We start from the raw sequence: 17902 nt of genomic DNA, 5'->3' as shown, positions 1-17902 counted from the left end.
ACTATATTAATGCAACGTAAGAAATCCTAAATAAATTCACTTAACATTCTTTCATCGTTCATCAAGTTTGATTTTAAAACCTAAAAGAAAGAATGAGTAAAAAAAATTAATAAAATAAGGATTAAGTTATAGAGGATTAACCTACCAATTTAGCAAAATAATGTCTAATGTCTAGATTTTTACCCCTATTTATACCCCAAAAAAGCTAGAATTTATGTTTAAAAAAAATAAAATCACGTATTGTGTGCATAATTTGCTAGCTTTTCCTATACCTCCCCCTTCCCCCAATCATTTCCATTAAACTAAATGTCTTGCTATTTACCTTCTGCATTTACTAAACACCTCCTATATTTATATATATTTTCTTTTTCTTTTTTTTAACCTCAAAATTATAATATTTTCATTATTTTTTACTTTCCTGAACCTTATTTCGTTTTCACCAGGGTGGGCAATGGTAACGTGGGGGGGGGTCTGGGGGCATGCGGGGTGGGGGTTGTGCGAGGGGGCTGCGGGTGGGCTGGGCCGGGGGGAGGAGGGGGTGGACTGGGGCGAAGTGGGAGGTGCAATAGGGGCTGCGGGTGGTGGTGGATATGGAGGAAAAAGAAGTAGAGGAAAAAGATATCGAACAAATACGAGTGGTATACGATATATACCGAAGACAAATATAATGGATGTAAATAAATACCACTAAAAATAAGTCTATAAAATAGGACATTATTGGGTGTAATAAACTAGACAAAGGCATCAAGTACAACCTGAAAATAGAATTTCTTTAATTTTTATTTTTTTATTAGAAAAGATGATCCAAAAACCAATCTCTATTAGGCTAGTGGTTAAGATTATGAGTTAATTAGGATTTAAAACAAAAAATTTGGGTTAATGACTAACGAAATTAAGTGCATTAGTCGTCAAGGGCATTTTGATGAGTTACCATGAAACTCGAGGGTACCTTGTAAATTTTGAAAAGTACGAGAATTAAGGCATGTTCTCCCCAGCTTATTTTCAGTTCAATTCAGCTCTGGACAATACTTTTACTCTCATATATCACTATTCATTTCAATTCATTTCAGTTGTTTTATGCCGAAGAAAACAGGCCCTAGGGTCACAGTGGAGATTTCGATTCCCCTGCACTCGCCCGTTCAATTTCCTAAAGGAAATTAAATGAGGCATTCCAATTAATAGGCGAAAATTACATTACCTTTTTCTTTTCTTCACATGAGATTTTATTGATACCTTACCCTGGTGAATTTTCTGAAAATTTGGGGTTACTTGTGGAAAAATCCAAAAAATAAGCTCAAGAGAATAAACCCTTGCTCCCAATCTAATTTCATATGCTTCAAGCTGATCTGAAAGTAAAAGGCATCAAGGAAAGATCTAATGTAAACTGATGAGAGTTGGGATGTGACCAATTCCTTCTTCAATTGAAGCAAAGTGAAGCTCATATAGAAGATAGTACTTACATACATCCGTTTCATGGAGGCAAAATTACAACAGGCATTTTAATCTGAAGAATAAATTGCTAAACTACAAAAGATGCAAACAATGTAACATTACCCTCTATACTAAGCTTACAGGCCTAAACTTTGCTTGATGCCAAAATTAGCTCTCCCTTAATTGTAACTTATACAGATATATCTTTACCAAAAAGATTAGTAATCCCCTTGGCAGGATCAGGTTGCTTAATGAGGGACTCGCCAACCAAAACCTGCATTTCAATTACTTGCATCAAATTTGAGAGCATTTCTTTTTTTTTTTTGCGAACTATTCGAGAGCAAATATACACAATAGTACATCACATGCAAAGAATATGACACAGTAAAAGATTGTAGTTCAAACCAAAAGATTAGATTAATGGCTAAACAAGGAAAGTTATGGTCGTGAGGATTTTGTGGCCTGCAAAAAGCTGAAGAACTCTTATCATAAGGTTGTGCATGGAACATAGGTAATGGGAGGATCTATTAGGGCTTTTGCAGATGTCGAATACCAAACTTGGAAGGTTGCTCAAATTCGAAATCTTTTTGAACATAAAGATGCAACAAGTATTCTAGCCACTGAGTTTCCAAATACATCAAGATAAGATTTTGTGTATTGGAAAGGGCTAGGTCAGTGGAATTCAATTCTAAATCAGGATATGCTTTCATCATCCAACAAATTTTACAACAAGACCAAGATTATCAAAGTAGCAAAGTGTTTCAGATTCTATGGCATCTTCCCATCCTTCCAAAGTGGAAGTTCTATTTATGGAAGCTACAACGTGGTCATATGGATATGGCTACAGTTAGAAGTAGAAATAGGTAAAAACTCAAATACCCAAACCTAAAGGCTAAAATTCCAATCAGCCTTTGCAAGTTGGATGAAAAAACATTTTTGACGGGAAACGATTTCCATAAAAAAGAACATTCCTGGGGAAAACACAATTGTAAATTAGTTTTCTTTTGAGTGGTTCCTCATAATAAAGGTTAGAGAGAAAAGGGGAAATGAAAATGTTTTCCTTCCAACCAAACACTCTATAAGAGCAAGTTTGGTTCATTATTTTTGGACTCCAAGAAAAAGAATCAATTACCAATTCTCCTTTTTTGTGTTTGGTTCAATCCTCATCAATCTATTCCCATTACTTGGTAGTAATGAACTCCACCAGTTTGTTAACTTTCCCTCCCCCTCGTAACAAAATCCATTACTTTGTGGTAATGGTTACCATTCCCTTTCCATTCCAATTTCCATGGCTTGAACCAAATACCCAATAAATGTAGTAATTTTTGTTACCCCTTTCCCTCCACCAGTCTCTATTTGGTTCCATTCCATGTCTTGAACTGAACTACCCCTTAATGTATTTAGAGTTATTCTACCACACTGATTGAGCAGGCAAACGTAGACCCAACCCCAAAAAAGGACCCCAAAAAATCTGGTATTCAGCCGGATCCTTCAATAAAAACGATATTGACCTAACCTAAATGCAACCCCCTGGCACAGTATATGTGAGCCAAAAGTTAACAAGAAATTTCTGAGTTTTCAATACAAATTTATCACCTGTAACTGACTTGACCAACATGTTAACAAACATACCCATGAGACCATAAACTCAACCATCCCATTCCTCTGTATAGCTTTCCTTCCCTCACTTTCTTTTCCATTCTCGCTTTTCAGCTTTCTTTTGAGGGGAAAGGAAAAGTATGCTAGAGACATCCCAGTCTAGGGAAGAAGTAAAATTAACATCACATCCTTCTCCACCAAAGAGGGCACGTGGACAATAAAAATAATAAAAAGAAACACACACACACACAAAAACAAAAGCTAACATAATGATGTTTACACCAATGACATTCCAAGTTAAATGTGACACATTTGTGGAACTCACCGCTTTGACACCAGCTTCTTGCGCATAAGCAATATCAGCAGGCGTGAAAAGTCCAGACTCCCCAACCACCTACATGGTGGAAGAAATAGATTTGTTTTGTTAAGAAACTTATTACCCTTGTAAAAGTAAAAACTTTACAGACTAAACAAAAAGGATTCAAGTTCAAAGAAGGATTAAGAAATAAACTCACAATGATGCCCTTCTCACGAATAATTTCTGTTCGTCTTGCATCAAGTAGTTTCCTTGTATTGCTAATATCAACAGTAAATGTCTCTGTTGATGAGCAAAGTAGTCTTAACCTCTAAGGATGATTAAAGGAATCAGATGATATATGCATTATGCAACTATTCTCTGCACTCTGCAGCCTGTGTTTTGTCCAACCAAACAATAAATTTAAGGAGACAAAAAGGTTCATATTGGTCTGTCTTTTCTGAGGTATAGAAAACCTTACCAAGATCACGATTATTGATTCCCACCAGTTCAATCCCTTCGATTCCAAGCACACGATCCATTTCCCTTTCATTATGCACCTGATACGAAAAAGATATAAAAGCCCATGTGATTGACCTGATAGACAGCATTATAAGCAAACAAGTATATCAAGTCATAATACAATTGCATAAGCAAGTGCTTTCCATTTCCTAAAGGTTAACCTACTAAAGAGTCTAGATCAAGTTGGATCAAGACTTATTTGAGCGTGACTTGACAGGGCTTCTACAATAGCTCAATGACCAGGCGAGCTAGTTAAGTTCAAGATATCTCCATACTCAAAGATAAACATTAGCTCCTCAGACACATTTGCCTCTAAAAAAGACTAATTCTGGTCAAACAGTTGATTCATAGGTAGACCAACTGGCAAGCCTTCTTATGGCATTGCATAAACAATCAGGATCAATATATAGCATCGCGTAAACAATCAGGATGAATATATAACCTACTATAGGATTGCTCATACATCATTTCACGCATAATCTAAACGAACAGTGTTGCAAATTCTTCAACCAAAGAAAAAATTACAAAGATACTCAAACACACCTCAACTAGTGCTGTTAATCCCAGCATTTTGCATATCTTGGTCATGTATTTAATATCTAGATCAGACAGAACACCAGCAATCAATAGAACAGCATCTGCCCCTTTAGTCCTTGCATAGAATAATTGCCAAGCTTCCACTATAAATTCTTTGCATAATAAAGGACACTGCATTCACGAAAATCTATTACAACAATTTGTTACAAATGTAGCAGATACATGATAAGAACTTTAAACCAAAATAGATTAAACAATCTCACAAACTCAGACCTTGACTCCTGCTTTACGTATAGCCTCCAAATTCTCAAAGCTTCCCTATCTCCATGATATCCCATAATCAATATTTGTGCAACATATGAGGATTTTCATATATTTAAAATAGAACTTAAGTGATGACATTACCTGAAAGTACTTCTCATCCGTCAAAACACTTAGACATGCAGCTCCACCTTTCTCATAAGCTTTGGCTATTTCAACCTGTACAAAAAAGTATCGACTTTGTAACTTTATCAATGTTTGTATTTTCTCATCTGACTAATATTGACCATCAGAATGAATTGGTATATCATTTAGGCACCTAGAAATTAGAGCTGGAAGACTTTCCCATTGAAAGACCTATCAGGTACAGGTGTGTGTGGGGGGGTGGGGGGGAGGGGGGGATTAAGAATCTAAACAATGTTAAAACTATAAATCAACCAAAGGTACAAAACCAAGTAAAGAAGCTAGTCAAAGACATCTAGGAGCACACAATTTGCAGGTACCTATAGTAAAGACAAAATACGGCCTTCCTCTATCATAATGACTATAAAACCAAAATATTTAACCAAAGACTACAACGAAATGCCTTCATAAGAATCATAACCAACGCCGCATATTAGGGCATGATCAATGTGAGGTTGGACACGGAAGCACAAACAAGATATGAACAAGTTTCATCTGCCAAAGACGATATACATGGAAGACACCCCTCACTAGAAAGTAGGGGGAAATCCAACTTTAATCACTAATCAATTCAACGAATAATAGCAACCTGCGCAACACCCCGTGAATAACTCACCCAGTGTTACCTAATTCCCTGATTCCCCCGCGAATCGCGAATTGAGAAAAGCGAATTATGGTCGGTTTTGGTTCATTTTTGGCTCATTTTGGGCGCATTGGCGAATTCAAAAGGTGAATTAGGTAACACTTGCTCACATGTCAAAAAAAAACTAACAGTGTCATGCCGTGTTAAACAATGATCCCATTCCCATTTATATAAAAATTGGAATTTTAGCCCTAGACAAGCGATGAACGTCTAAGAGTTTTGTGGTGTTGTTAGGGTGACAACTAACGACATATTGTTGTCTCCACTCAAAGACTACCTCTTTGTGCTTGATGTGACACTGTTAGGGTAACAAAATAAAGTTTGAGTTACCTTAGTATGTTTGAAAAAACAAAACTTGGGAATTCTACAGGCCCACATCAAACACAACCCTTGTAACTTGAGGGAAGATGAGAGGTTCCAAACTCACATAGATTGCCGACTTAAGTTGGGGATGATAAAGATCGACCCCAAACTTGGGCTGGGAGGTGGAAGCTCTTGAGTCTTACCACTGGAGCTCCACTTGATCCTTAATATTGCAAAAAAAAAGTAGTGACTGGTAGATCTCACATATGCAAAAGCAACACAGATCAGCTTAAAGTTTAGCAAATTATTAGATTTATAGTATAAAAAGTGTAAAATATAAGGATTCTAAACGAATATAAAAATCCCCAAAGTCAAAATTTCATATACTTATCATGTCCAATGACTACTAAGTCGATTCAACTAGCTTATTCAAAAAGTTATTCGTGACATATTTGACAATCTTAGAAATGATATTTCTCTATACATATGACCACTTCACAAGTTCATATTGGGTCAAGAAAAAAGAACAGCAATGTTCATAAAAAAATTCGTACATGAGCAGGTATATATAAGTCTATAAAGGAACCTTTAATTTTTTAGATATATAGGAGCATGAAAGATTGGGACAGAAAATCATATTGCAATGGATAGGATTGTGCGAGGACAAGGATCCATGTCAGTGACTAAAGGATGACATCTTGTTTCATGTAGCCGACAGCCCGACACCACCATCCATTTGGCGTGAAGACTTTGATATTGTTATTGTTGTTTACGTATAGGTAGATGGCTTCTTCTTTTTTCAGAACTCTTCTATCTTGTAGGATTTTAGGCATATACCTTAACTACCTAAATTTGCTAAATATTTCACTAGTTAGATACCAACACATGATACTATATCCAATAATAGGTTCATGCACATATGTGCTCCTGACTCTCGCCAAATTGGAGACCCGCCACTAAAAGGAAAAAAGAAAACAAATGTGTGAAGACAATAATTGTCATCATAATCATAAGCTAATTAGGTCAAAAATTAATCGCTAAAATATAGAAGACACTTATGGATGAATGAAAACTGAGGTTAAGTTTCAGACTTCAATATTATATTACGGCAACAAGAAAAGAAAAGAAGAATACCGGATTAAAGTCCTCTCTCAAAACACCTCTACTTGGTGAAGCCTTTTTAACCTCCGCAATTAAACCAGGCAATCCAGTGCGCTGTTGAGCTGCTCTTAGAGCACCAATGAAATCCCTTGCTGGAGGAGCACTGCCCAGAGCCTTCTTCAAAACAACAAGGGGCTTTTTCGCTTTCCACTAATGAAAATTGGAAAGGCTAATGTTTAAAGGATGCCTATACAAACTGAAGCACTAAGGCAGACTAAGATCAAGGGGAGGGGGGTGGCAATCATAAGTACCTGTGAGACTTCCACGTCCTTGTGCCATATGATTTCCTCCAAGATATTTCGTGGAGTATTGCCTTCATTATTAAGTCGAAACTCAAAAGGACCCACATAGTGCAAAGCGGGCCCTGTTGGTGGCCGTCTTCGGATTGTTATTCCTTGTCTGGCAGCTACTTCTTCTTGTACCTCCCATTCTTTCATTTTAGGAGTATTCTCCTGGGAATCACTCACAAGTGACGAATCTGAAGCGGATGCTTCCGTGGAGTCAAGCTGCAAAAAACAATAAGTAAGCCTCAATGGGAATGAAACAGAACCGTGTAACGAATTAACAGATAACTTCATGTAGAGTTATCAACAAAAACTCTGTTTATTCCTTCACTCACTTAAGGCCTCAAAGCAACCACAAATATATCAAGAAAGATAACCTACTACTCCATTACTCATACTTCTTTTGGTATTCTTCAACTAACATTACTAAATCTATTACGGAAACTTGTAGTACAACATGAATTCGAAATGATCTAAGCTCAAACGAAAGCAAAGGATCCTAAAAAGCAAACATGAAGATCATGATGGCTTTAGGTCCAAGATATACAAAAAGGACCTGTTGAGCTCGAATCAAGCACACATTACGTTTACCAAAGCCAGTTGAAATGCATTGAGAATATTTTCTGACAGAAAGTCGAGGTAATGTAGCTCCGGGCTTTGTGGATACAGGCATTGGCCGCATCAATGCTATAACACCCTCCATTAGTGAATTCTGCAATATTTCTCAATCAATCAATCTTTACGATATAGATAATTCACTGAAGAGATAAATGAACAAAATGAAATCACATGCTGATTGCTGATTATAGCCTAATGCTGATAGTCCATAAACATAACCTAACCAAGCAACCAATCTTTTACATTTGTGGCCCAAATTCCCTGAGTCCATTTCCTAAGTTCATATGGTGCATATCAATCTCTAGGCTGCACTCTCAACTCATGTTCATACTCCAGAAATATCTACAAAAATCTCGCATGATATCATGATTTCTAGATATATGATTTGGAGCAACGTGGCATAGCACATTTTGGGAGCATATAACTTGAGTGAAAGTTCCCAATGTTCTGGAAATTTTTATAACTTCTGCATCAATTTGCTGACTTATGTACACTACCAACATACATCACCTATATATATACGTTATGATGGGCAACATTTGGAAGGTGTTTCAATCATAAGATGCCTTTGATCATCAAACACTCCTTGAGTGTTCCTCCTACCAACAATCTCTCTAATCCACTATTCCATTTATTTACACCCTCTGTGAGATTATTACTAATGGTGAGAGTTGTAATAATTTAGGGTACTTGTACTCTCCTATCTTCCATATGGCTGATTTTCTAGTGCTCGTAGACTGGGTTTTTCGCCTCCATTTAACAATTTTTTTTCCACCTAAAATTATGTGTTCTTACATTACTTTTTTTTGCCATTTTTATATCTCTAGTGATTTTTGTCAAATTCCTACATATTTGCTTCTGCTCCCACTCATAACTCCAAGTCCCTAACACTACCCATTTTAAAGATTATAAAACTAGCACCCATTATATTCTTATTCAACTAATTTGTTGTGCTTATATTACTCCCTCTATCCAATAAAAATTGTTGCATCACAAACAGGGCAAGAGGGGCGGCCGCCCAGGGATCACAACACTTGAAAACTTAATCTGATGATTTAATCAAGTGAACAATGGCATGAAAATATGCCCATCTACAAATTGTATCATAAATTTAGTTACCATTTAGTTCCATGAAACAAACAAACATGAATTAACAAGTTATACCCAGAAATTCGAATCATAAAAACATGAAATAACCAAGTATCTGAGATAAAGAAAAATAGGTTGAATTCATGAAACAAACAATAACAACCGCATAAAAACAAACAATGGCATGAATAATCACATGAAGTAGATCTAAAAATCGTAATTTGACACCAAAATTCGCAACATTAACAAAAATCGTCTGAACAAGTAGATTAATCTAAGGAACAAAAGAAGAACCTGGAACGAGCTTCTGCAATTCGAGCACGAGGTAGAGGAGAGAGAATACGAAATTTCAGAATCAAATTGGCGTGTGTGATAATAAGGAATGATAAGTCGATCACCCGCCAAATCGCCACTTGATTATTAGAGGCTGAGGGTATTTGGGAATTTTGCCCAATCTCTAACAATGTGTTTGGTTCAGTTTTAGTTCAGTTTTAGTAGAGGAAAGGAAGAGAAGAGAAAGGAAAAAACCTTAACTTGTTATGTTGGGTATAAATTTTAGGTTATGCTATATGCAGTCCTTAGTCTTGCATATAAGATATAAATACACTATTTAAAATGGAAATAAGTTGTGAATTTATGAAAAAAATTTGCATCAACCGATGTAATAAATGATCAATTGATGCAACTTATTTCAATTTTTAGCTTCTTATATATAGCCCTTAGGGCTGCATATAACTTTTTCTCTTTCCTTCCAAATTCCCCCACTTTTGGGAGGAAAGGAAAGTGGAATTTTATTAAAGAGTCTTTCCTTCCAATTCCTCCCATTTCCTTTCACTTCATTTCTTTTTTATGAACCAAACATTGGAAAGAAAAAAATTTCCTTCCACTTCCTTTCCTTTCCTTCCAAATCCTTTCTACCAAACAAGATGTAACTGATAGTCTGATATGAGAATATTTATAGTACACCTGGGTGTACCATGCTCATGGTACACCCAAGACTATTTTCTCCAAATGAGCAAAATGAGCGAATGAGCAAATGAGCAAAATGAGCGAATGAGCAAAATGAACAAATGAGCAAAAATGAACGAATGAGCAAACATTTCTACTCATTTAAGAAATTGAGCAAACATTTTTATTACAAAATGAGCAAATGAGTAAATGAGCAAAATGCCCATATGAGCAAATCTGGTGTCAAATGAGCACCTGAAGTTCTAATTTATTACAAAAATACCCCTGGGTGTACCATGCTCATGGTACACCCGGGTGTACCATGAGTGAACTCCTCTGATATGCACAATTTTAGATACAAAGTTTATAAGCTACAATACAATATTTATAAAAATTAATATAAAGCATTATTCTTTTGTAATTGAATATATGACTCAATGAACATGTAATAGGTATCTATATATGACCAAGTAGTACTTGGTCTAGTGGTTTGGTTTGTATCTCACAACATTAACCCCATTAGAGGCACTTTGGGGGTAGGAATTTTCCCTTACCAATCCTCCTATTCCCAAGTGACTTTGCCTGCAAACTCGAGTTAGGTTAACTTGTGCGAGGTTCCGGTCCGATTATGGCGTCTTCTCCTTACCTTAAAAAAGAAGTATCTATATATACAACATTTTCTCTAGAAAGTATAACATTAGGGTTTAAATATACAACATATTTAAATACAATGTAACATTTGTAAATCAATATATAATACTAGATTTTTTTGCACGCGATGCGTGCTTGAATTTTTTTCGAAACAGAAACTCGATTTTCTTCGGCATAAGAGTCAAAAATTGAACATTAGACATACGAAGTATAATTGTTTTTAGTTGCAAAATTTGATTGGTTTAGTTTTGTCACTTAAGTCTCTCCATTCTTTTTTTTTTTTTTACTTTTCAAAGTTAAATTCTATGAACAAAATAGAAATTTTATTGAATTTATTTATGATTTCTAATATTATAATTTTTAGTTGATTTTTGAATTAAGTACATACTTCATAAATTGTAAAGAAAGTGGACACTTTGATTTCAAGTCAATTTTTTCATAGGTTGTAGTTTGTAAGTGAATTTTTAAGTTTTTGTAAAGTTCCTCATTCTAGTGATTTGCATAACGTAAATTATGCAATTTTATGATTTTAGTTGACTTGTGAGTGATTTTATAATTATATTTTTGGTATTTTTGTTTGAAGCCCCTTTGATTTGTAAGTGAATTTGTAATTTAGAATGAGAAGGGGTAACATAGTTCTTTCATTCGGGGACACATAGCTCCCCCTTCCCTTATATAATAGAGATATGTTGTACTTTAATTTCTTGAATGATATTTTACATAAACCTTTTTACCTTGATAATTAATCGCTATTATATAATAAAAAGATAGGTCCAAATATATGTAAAAGTTTCATTATATATAGGAAACACTATAAAAAGTAAATATTTTTTTTCCTTGTCTAACTTCTAAATTCTGATTTCACTACAAATACACTCTATTTTTTTATCATGACCACCATTAATTGTGAATGGTTCTTGAGAATAGTGATTTTAAGTAAATTTTTGTAAATGTTTTTGTATGTATTGACGTTCTAGGTTATTAGTTTTAGTTTGTATGTTAATTTTAAGTTTTAATAAAGTATCCTGATTATTTGAGTGATTTGCGTGATTTTATAACGTGATTTTCTCAATTGTATGCGTGATTTGTAAAGTTTCTTCTTTTAAGTGATTTGTGAGTGAGTGTTGTAAATTAATTTTCGGTAGTTTTCATGGAGTGTCGATTTTGATTTTGACATTCTTTTTGTAGTTTAGAAAGGGAAGGGGGCAAAATAGGCATTTTAAAAGAGGACCACATTGCTCCCCCTTTCCTTATATAATAGAGATTTATTGATTCGTGAAATATAATATAATTTATTTACGATGTTGCCACTGATATATGTGTTTTTGATGCATAATAGTTCGACAAGAAGAATGTACAACCATTCGAGAATGTATTACTTTAGGTATTCCAATGATTTGTTTAATCGATACAAATTATGATCCGGATCTCGCATATATTTTGAGTCCCGTATATGATGCTATAGCTTCATCTGATGAATTCTTACCAAATTAGTACGTGCAATTTTTTCTATTAGGAAATTAAGTCAGCCCAAGTAGCCTTGTAGGAAACACCAACACATTGGCTGGTAAGGCATGCATAGCATGCTAAGGAAATACCCCAACATAATGTTGAGGGTAAAGATCGAACCCCTGACCTTAGGGGCTAAGAGGGAGTGCTCTACCCACTTGAACTAACTCCTATCCTTTATTAGTACGTGCAATTTGTATCTCGAGTTATTATATTTCTTAAAATAATGAATGTAATTATTCATTGAGCTACATCATAGTATTAAATGGTGAAGGGCAAAAGAGGGTTTCATACCTGATGCTTGATACTTACATCGATGATTATTTTATTTCAGCATAGTTGTTGCTGCATAAATAAGAATAGATGTGATGCCATCTTATTTCAGGAAAAACTTTATCTATCCAATGAATCAACAACCCACTATAAATAGAAATAAATAAACATTAGAATCCAACTTATCAATTTTAAATAGTTTTTTAATTTTCTATTTTTAGTGGTTTAACTAACCATCGGGTATATATAGCACTGTCCTCCTATTTCACATGGAAAAGTATTCCATAAATTAATAACTTTATCACTTTGAAGTATTTTTTTTTCCAGTTTAAGGCATTTTATTAATAGTTTAATTTATGTTTCTGTCAGTTTATACAGATTTGATATCATTTTACATATTTTCATATTAGATTATACATAAATATTATTAATGCATATATATTTGATCTTTGTATTAGTTATACACCTTTATTATCAATTTATACATAATAGATGTAAGTTTATAGACATTATATATATACATAGATTTTTGTTATCAGTTAATCCATATTATCAATCAGTTTAGCATATTTTTTATTTTTTATTTGTAGATTTATTATTTGATGCTCATTTATGGTTTTATTTAGTTTTTGTATGTTATTTATAAGTTCATGCATATTAGATTATTATCTACTTCAATGTTCTAAAAAATCGTAAAAGGTTAAACCATGTTTCTCACGCCCAAAATTAAAGATCACCAACATTGACCCAGCCTGTGGCATTGCCCGACCTGATTTGTGGATAAAAAAGTTGGGTCAGATTATATTGTTCCTATGTATTCAGAATATGGTGAGCCAAACACTAAACGAAATCTTTGCAAGTAGACTCTTTAATCTATATACACCCAAAGAAACAAGTGAGGCATTCGGAATGCTATATAAAAAAAGTTAAAGCTCAATAGAAAAAAGTGTATTCGTAATGAGAAATTTCACTTATGTACAGGTAATATTTTCCATGCATTTTGAAGTTAATTATCTTTATCATAATATTTTCCATGCATTTTGAAGTTAATTATCTTCATCATTAATTAAATTATCATATATATAAAAACTAAATAAACACTAAATACGGTGAATCTCAATAGAAAAAGTTGTACTCGTAATGAGAAATAAATTTCACTTACGTGTAGGCAATATTTTTCATGCATTTTGAAGTTAATTATCTTTATCGTTAATTAAATTATCTCTATCATATAAGAAAAGCGAGGGGGAACGCCAAAATTATAAACCCCAGTATACCCTCAACCAACAAAAACAAATCTATCCATTTTTGCCGTTATACCCTTCATTAATTAACAAAAATATTTATAATTTCTTTAATTTATCGGTTATTAAAAAACAATAGAAAAAATACAAGAAATATTGTGAAGTATTGTTTGTATATTGTTATTACACAATCAAATTTTATTTTATTTTCGCACGCATTGCGTGCATATAAAACTACTCATATATATATATATATATATAAACTAAATAACCACTAAATATAGTTAATCTAGGTTTATGATTTCACATCATTTGAGTCCTTTCCCATCAACCATCTACTTATATCTTCAATGAATTTCCAAACACATCATTTTAGAGAAAACATCAAAATCAAAATTGCTAGTTTGACCTAGTTACCACGAACTTAATTAAGTTTAAGGAATGAGACAGCTAATAATGTTGATTCCAAGTTCCTATTTTGACACGTTAATGAGCATTAGCACCCTCCCTATGATACTAATTATACATGGTTATGGCCCCCTCCACTAATTTAGAGTAAATTATAAATATATAGTTAGTTGATCATATTACCACATAAAATCAAATTATTCTAATACTTAAATGTAAGAATGACCATGTTGCTTTTTTGGGAATACTTTGATTTTGTCTGCCACTTTTGGTAATTCGATCAACCAACGATTTTCACTTGTGGGAATCAACAAGGGCATGAAGGGACATGAGCAATAAAAACTGTCCAATTTGCTCTGTATATTCGACAACTACTCTTTGAATTTATACGTGACATTTTAATGCATGAAAACACTCTAGCTAGGTGTTTTCTTTTGCATTAGTTTAGTATTACTTTTTGTCATGTCTAGGTCCGTAAGGACGCAAATTGCGTAATTACTTTTATAAAGCTATCGCCTTATGAGTTATGGGCACAAATTTTGAATATAAAATAGTATTTTAGTTCGGGCTATGTTTGAGATTAGTTACAAAATTAAATATACTATTTATAAATTTTGTAATTGATTTATTAATTTTTCGCATATTTTTTTATCTAGCGAGAAATTGAAAAATGAATATTATGGCATGATATATAAGTTGTTTTAAAAAAATTCTAAGAAATTGAGGAACAAAATAACAGTTAAATGAAATTGGGGTAAGTAAAAGCCTAAGAGGATGTTGTTACCCTAATAAAAGTGTTGGAGATCAAGAACCTTGGCTATGTCTTTATACTTACATATAATTACAAGATTTTATTATATTTTCTTTTAAAACATATATTACACATTAAGATTATAGTGGATTGGTGGTTAAACTCTCGCATTTCATTTCAAATATCACATGTTCAATTCATGATAGCTACACGTGGTTAATATTTTTAAGTAAGATTATAAACATGTGTATCAGAAACTTAAGAAAAGTGTCACGCGATACATACAACGGAGAGTGCCATGTGGCACCGTTTTTGATAGGAATGCCTTTTAATATATTTGTATAGATTATTACATTAACGTAAAAGCTGACCAAATTTAGTTGAAGATATTATTTTAGACTCCTAAATTATACATAATAATTTTTAGCGACTACATAAAACGATACTTCTTCCGTTCTATATTATTTCCAACACTTTCTATTTTTGATTGTTTCAGTATAGATGGAGCATTACTTATTTTTGGATATTTTTTTTCTCTATCTTTCATTTTAGTATATACTCGACTCCCTTTTTTATGGTTCAAACCTGATTTTGATGGTTCAAAGGTTGATAATAATGATACTTTTTTTGGGTATATTATTAGAGATCATTTGGGCTATATCTTTCGTATGGGAGTTGCGAGTCTTCACTCTTGACTATAAGTCCTCTATTTGACTATTAAAGCTTGGGAGATAAGAGAAGGGATTAAGCCAGGTGTTCCGTTAGGAACTAATCATTTGGTATTGGAGGGTGATAACCTAGTGGCTAATAATTTTCTCAAGAATGTTTGGAAGATCCCTTGGCAACCTAACAATATTGTTTTTGATGTAGGGATGGATATTCGAGCGTTTTCTTCTATTTCTAGCAATCATTGTTTTCCCGTGGCTAATCAAGCTGCATACTTTTTTGCACACAAGGGTCACTCAGTTGGGACTCCTCATCGTTGGTTTGAACTTCATGATCTTGTGTTCCTTTCTATCATCAAAAAGGATGTGTTAGGTTGGTACTATGTCAGGGGCTAGCCTAGTTTTTCTGATCTCCTTATCAAAAAATATATATATATATACTCCTTTTTTATCTTTCTCACTTCTCACCTTAATTCATGTGCTTTCTACCCTCCCCTCATGTTGTGACTAAATCAGAATAAAAAAGTATATATTAGTTACATTCTTATAGAAGAATATTTACATGGTCTAAACGAAAAGCTTTGATTAGAATAATGTTCCGAAACTTTGTAAGAATGCAAACTAGCAAAGTCTTGAAGAACATTTTGTTTGATGAGCTAGTCCTAAAAAGAAGATTGTTAAAATGCCAATAGTTCCTCTAGGTTTTCCTTAGGAGGGTGAGTAGTAGTTGCTAGAGTTCCTCTTTTGGGGTAAGTTTTTTGAAGTTTCTTGGGATCGAGTTACCAATCATGGCCACGAAAATCGTTGTCGAATTAGGATCTCCTTCTCAAACCGAAGCGGGATTAAGTGTGATGGAGGCACAAAAGCGAGATGAGGGAGAATTGAAGGTATAGAAGGTTGGGGAAAAGAAGGAAAACTGTGCTCTGGTAGAATGATTTGAGGAGGATTCGGAGGAAGAGGAGGCAAGGATGGAACTAAGGCTAGTTGATCGAATATGGACCAGCATACATATTGATCAAGGAGCTTTCATCTCAAGAATTAAAAATATTTGGCAAACCAAATATATGTTGACATCAGGAGCATATGCAAGAATATATTTATATTCCAGTTTCACCATTGGCGTGATAAACAGCGAGTCCTTGAAGGACAACTTTAGCACTTTGACAAACATATTATACTCATGAAAGATATTAAAGGTTATAATAAGCCTTGTGATATACAACTCTTTAAGTTCCCAATTTGGATAGGGTTTATAATTTACCGTATAAAGGAAGATCGAATGCTATGAATGTGAAATCTATATGTGATAAAATTGGAACTTTTGTGAAAATGGATCACCCGGGAGCCATGGGAATAGATAAATCTATTCGACTTAGAGTGATGCATGATGTTATTATAAAGCCTTTAACATCCCATGTTCGTGTGAAGATGAAGAACGGGGTAGAAGAAGATTTTGAGGTTAAATGCGAGAGACCACCCCTAATTTGCTTTTTCTGTGGCAAGGTAGCATATGGTACGAAGGATTTGATAAGGAAGGAGACAAAGGTAAACAAGAGGTTAAGTATGGGGGTTGGCTAAAGGCCACACCGTGGAAAGTTAGAGACTTGTGGGAAAGACAACATGAGAGAAAAGGGGAAAATCGTGTGCTCCTGCCTTGTTTATCACTCGTCCTAAACGAGACCATTCTTGCAAGACAAGTGAACGAGTTAACGAGATGGTGGAGAGGATTCATAGGTGAGGGCTGAATAGTGAGGGAAGAGAAGGAAGGTGTAAGAATAATACTGATGGGGGGAACAAAAGAAGTGCTTAATGCTGGAATAGATAAAATTCAAGTTGAAGGGGAAAATCGTGAGCAATGTGTGGAAGAGTCTCAATAGGTGTTGAGGAAAGGCTCATGGGTATACAAAGTTAGCTTGGAACGTAGTATGTAGGGGAAGAGGGTGAAAATATGGAAAAGAAAAGAGATCAAGATAATCACGGGGAAAGTGACAGTAGGTAGTATGAAAAAAAAAGAGCGTTATGGAAGGTTAATGAACTTGGTCTCGATGAGATGGAAATGGAAGATATGCGTGTTTTTAAAAAATTCGGAATTGATGGAGCTATATTGAGGATGGATGATAACCAAACTGCTGCATAAAAGGTGGCGGGCCCCACTGAAAAGGCTCTCGGTGATCAATGAAGTACATCTTATCATGGAACTGTAGAGAAGATGGGAGCCCCTCTACAGTTAGTGCGATAAGTAGATTACTCTCCTCAAAAAATCCTCACATTGTGTTCTTATCAGAAATTAAAGTGAAGACTCATGAGATGGAGAAGGTTAGACAAAAGCTTAAAGTGGAAAGAATGTTAGTGGTTGATTGTGAAGGACAAGGAAGGAAAAGAAAAGCGGGTTTGGCTCTCTTCTGGAAGAAGGAAAATAATATTCAAGTTACTTCTCTTTCCCAAAATCATATTGATATGCCTGTCGGGGGAAGATGATGTTAGTGAGTGGCAATTCATGGGGGTGTATGGATGCTCTTTCTAGGGC

At 34.3% G+C, this 17902-nt stretch overlaps 1 protein-coding gene across 4 annotated transcripts; it reads right to left on the bottom strand.

Moving 5' to 3' along the window:
• Positions 1–1402: 1402 nt before the first annotated feature.
• On the bottom strand, positions 1403–9398 carry LOC104885376 (indole-3-glycerol phosphate synthase, chloroplastic). 4 transcript variants are annotated; one of them, XM_010670068.4, is made up of 11 exons: positions 9221–9397; positions 7776–7931; positions 7187–7441; positions 6909–7085; positions 4790–4864; positions 4658–4702; positions 4391–4555; positions 3807–3885; positions 3546–3628; positions 3356–3424; positions 1403–1705 (listed from the first exon to the last, which is right to left on the bottom strand). In XM_010670068.4, the coding sequence occupies exons 2-11, from the start codon at positions 7920–7922 to the stop codon at positions 1622–1624; spliced, it is 1179 nt and encodes a 392-aa protein (XP_010668370.2). In that variant the 5' UTR covers positions 7923–7931; positions 9221–9397; the 3' UTR covers positions 1403–1621. The 4 variants fall into 4 exon arrangements, 3 of the variants coding, with proteins under 3 accessions (XP_010668370.2, XP_048495750.1, XP_048495751.1); XM_048639793.1 differs by lacking the exon at positions 9221–9397 and having other exon boundaries at positions 7805–7937; XM_048639794.1 differs by lacking the exon at positions 9221–9397 and having other exon boundaries at positions 7811–7937.
• Between the last annotated feature and the right edge of the window lie 8504 nt (positions 9399–17902).

This window comes from Beta vulgaris, chromosome 2, assembly GCF_026745355.1.
Source record: "Beta vulgaris subsp. vulgaris cultivar EL10 chromosome 2, EL10.2, whole genome shotgun sequence".
Taxonomy (NCBI): Eukaryota; Viridiplantae; Streptophyta; class Magnoliopsida; order Caryophyllales; family Amaranthaceae; genus Beta; species Beta vulgaris.
This window is presented reverse-complemented; position numbering and strand designations above follow the sequence as displayed.

Excerpts from the sequence above, each read along its gene's own strand:
- LOC104885376 (XM_010670068.4), bottom strand. The coding sequence starts at position 7,922 with ATGGAGGGTGTTATAGCATTGATGCGGCCAATGCCTGTATCCACAAAG. Across the intron at positions 3,629-3,806 it reads AATCAATAATCGTGATCTTG|AGACATTTACTGTTGATATT; the intron begins GTAAGGTTTTCT and ends GCTCATCAACAG. Across the intron at positions 1,706-3,355 it reads AAGAAGCTGGTGTCAAAGCG|GTTTTGGTTGGCGAGTCCCT; the intron begins GTGAGTTCCACA and ends ATTGAAATGCAG.